The 3,000-nt window shown below is 59.8% G+C and overlaps 1 protein-coding gene across 1 annotated transcript in view; it reads right to left on the bottom strand.

Moving 5' to 3' along the window:
- Nucleotides 1-3,000, bottom strand: part of INPP5D (inositol polyphosphate-5-phosphatase D) — a 109,060-nt gene that overhangs the window by 25,939 nt on the left and 80,121 nt on the right. Inside the window, exon 11 of the mRNA XM_045294330.1 lies at nucleotides 82-291. Coding sequence (XP_045150265.1) covers nucleotides 82-291 — 210 coding nt within the window. The remainder of the gene's footprint in view (nucleotides 1-81; nucleotides 292-3,000) is intronic.

Genomic DNA, 3,000 nt, shown 5'->3' with positions numbered 1-3,000 from the left:
TGCCCTGCTGCTCACCTGCCCTGCTGCTCACTGGCCCTGGGGCCCTGCTGCTCACCTGCCCTGCTGCTCACCGGCCCTGACCCCTGCGGCTCACCATTTTAAAGGTTATGCTGGTGATCTCCTGGAGGGAGTGCTTGAGGGTCTCCAGCCACTCCTTTTCCCCCAGGGGGTCTTCCTGGGTGCCGATGACGTAGATGTCGTGGGGGATGTAGTCGGCCGAGTCATCCCGAGTCTTGCCCTGCCCCTTGGAGAGAAACCAGGACGTGATCTTCTTGGGAGGGGGGGCGTTACCTTCAACAGCAAAACCCAACACCAAGTGAGTCAAAGGCAGTCATTCAACGGCAATAGGAGAGTGACAAATGGGGAGGGGGTGGTAATAGGGGAGGCATGGGGGCTTTGGGTGGTGGTGGCGGCGGAGTGGATTCAGAGTCAAGGGGACCCCCATGTGCAGAGCAGATGTGCCCCATGGGCTTTCAGGGCTGGGACCTTCCAGGAAGCACCCCACCCCACCCCACCAGACTTGTCTTCCCGGGGGCCTGCGTGGGTTCAAACCGCCAACTTGGACCAGGCCACAGCATTCATACAGCACAACTTAAGGAGTAGTGGCTTGGGCATGTGGGTCAAGGAGATGGCCATTTCCTTGGCTTGACCTTGTGGATCAAGTGATTTCAGAGCAAATCTATTTTCCAGCCTTTGCTTCATCTCCAGGATGGCAGTCCTGCTGGTGCGTCATCCTGAACCCCACTCCCTCCCTGGGTTTCCCGCCTCCATCCCCTCTCCTTCTTTCCTGCCTTCTCAATGCTGTCCCTGGGGAGACACTGCCTTCCGGTTTCTCTTGGTCCACGGTGCAGTGTCTTTCAGAGACTCCCCTCCATTAACACAGACTCTTTGAACGATGCTTCCTGGAAGCTGAAGCCAACGGCAGACTTGAATGCACAGTTCTGGGCCCGGAGGAACTTGCCTTTCCCTGTAGAGCTAGCCGCACGGAGCACTGGGGGTCTCCTGGTTACGCGCTGGGCCACTCACTACCTGGTCGGCAGTTCAAAACCAGCAGCAACTCCTCCAGGGGAAGATGGGGCTCTGACTCCCGTGACGAGTGACCACCTCGGAAGCCCACAGGGGCCGTTCTACCCTGTCCTGTAGGGTCACTGAGAGTCGGCATGGACTCGACGGTGGTGAGTGTGATTTTTCGGTTCGGCAGAGACAGCCGAGTAGGACGGAAGCGTGTGACCAGCTGTTGTCTTTGTTCTCTGCCAGCGAGTCGGCTCCCAATTCCTGAGGACCCTGAGCACAGGGGGATGCGGCCACGACCCCGGTGGGTCCTGTGCAGCGGTCCCCAGGGTTGGTGGCGCATCGGATGGCTGTGATCCACAGAGCTTCCTTGGGCCGATTTCGAAAGGAGACCACTGGGGCTCCCCTCCTCTTGTGTCTTAGTCCAGAAAGCCTGTGCCACAGTACCACGGCAGGCGAGCCTCCACTGGCAGATGGCGGTAGCTGTGCCAGAGGCTGCTGGCCGGGAATCGAACCTGGGTTCTCCTGAGTGGAAGGTGAGATTTCTACCATGGGACCACTGCTGCCCCCTACTGGGAATTAGTGAAGCTGAGAACTGAGAGTTGTGCAGGGGGTCCCTGAGAATGGAGGCCCCAGCCCCTGGGTGCTAAACAGTTAAGGCAGTTGGCTACTAATGGTGCCTCGGGTCCTGGAGGCCCAGCTCGATTGTGACAGACACGGAGTCACCCTGCGTCAACCTCAGAGGGAGGGCATGGCCCGGAGTGAAGGGTGCCCCTGCAGCTGTGTGCGGGAACAACAGAACAGGGGCTCTGCCCGCCAGGACCAGAGGGAGAGGGGCTGTCTGTCTATGCATGGGCCCCTGAGTGGGAGGTGATGGAGTCAGGCGGGAAGGACAGGGAGACAAGGGCAGGACACCCGGGACACGGGCCAGGACACCACTTCGGTGCTGTGCGTCTGTCATAGGAGGGTAGGCTGGGAGGGCGGTGGGTTCTCTGAATTGACCACCCGGGAGGCCTCCTTCAGAGGTTGGCCATGGTGGGACTTCATCCCCAGACTCCTGGAAGGGTCAGTGCCCGACCCTTCCCCTGGGCAGGCTGGCTGAGTGACTCCATGGCCTGATTGTCCTTGAGACAAGGAGAGGTGGGACCTGGGGGCGCGGGGGGGTTCAAGCACACCTCGCCCAGGCAAGTGTGGACTTCAGAGACGCGGCGAGATTTCTCTGCGGTTCAAAGTCTCCCATGCATCGCCTGCCCATATGAAATCCCGGTTTCACCGACAGCCTCTGTGTGAACCGGCACACGTGTCCCCCTTTCTCGTTGAAGACCGACGCCGAAAAGTCACTTGTTGCTTATCTGAAACTCGAATGTAATGGGCAGCCTGTCCTTGTGTGTTTATTGGGGAATGTCTGTACCTGACACGTGGTTGCTCACGGGAACCCCAACTGAACAGTCTGTCGGTGTCTGTCTGTCTGTTTCCCCACCACACCGCCCAGAGGTGTGCTCCTCCCCTAGAGAGTGTGTGATGTGCAGGGCCTTGGCAGCGTGATCCAGAGCTTCTTCACCTTGATGTGCGGACTCTTCATCTAGAGCTTTCCGGGGCAGTGCAGCAGTTCAACCCTCACTCATCAGCCGCTCGGCGGCGGTGGCGGCGGCGGGAGAGATCCGTGGCAGTCAGCTCCCGTAAAGATGACAGCCTTGCAAACGCCAGGGGACACGCCTATTCTGCCCTCCAGGCTCGCGGTGAGTGGGCGTCCACTCCAGGGCTACAGGTTTGGTTTTCCGTCCTGTGTTTGCTGACCGGCGCCCCGGTGGTGCTGGCAAAGTGCTCAGCTGCTAATCCAAAGCCTGGCGGTTTGAACCCATCGGGCCACTCAGCGGGACCAAGAGCCGTGGCTGCCGGCTGGCGCATCACGATGCTAGCCTAGGATGGTTCTACTCTGTCCTGGAGGTCACTGGGACAAAGAGGAGACTTGCTACTCCTGTCAGCCTC

Source organism: Echinops telfairi, unplaced genomic scaffold (genome assembly GCF_000313985.2).
Source record: "Echinops telfairi isolate 266 unplaced genomic scaffold, ASM31398v2 ScPeMD7_3;HRSCAF=10, whole genome shotgun sequence".
In the NCBI taxonomy this organism is placed as follows: Eukaryota; Metazoa; Chordata; class Mammalia; order Afrosoricida; family Tenrecidae; genus Echinops; species Echinops telfairi.
The sequence above is the reverse complement of the archived record's forward strand: the minus strand, read 5'-3'. Positions and strand labels throughout refer to the sequence as shown.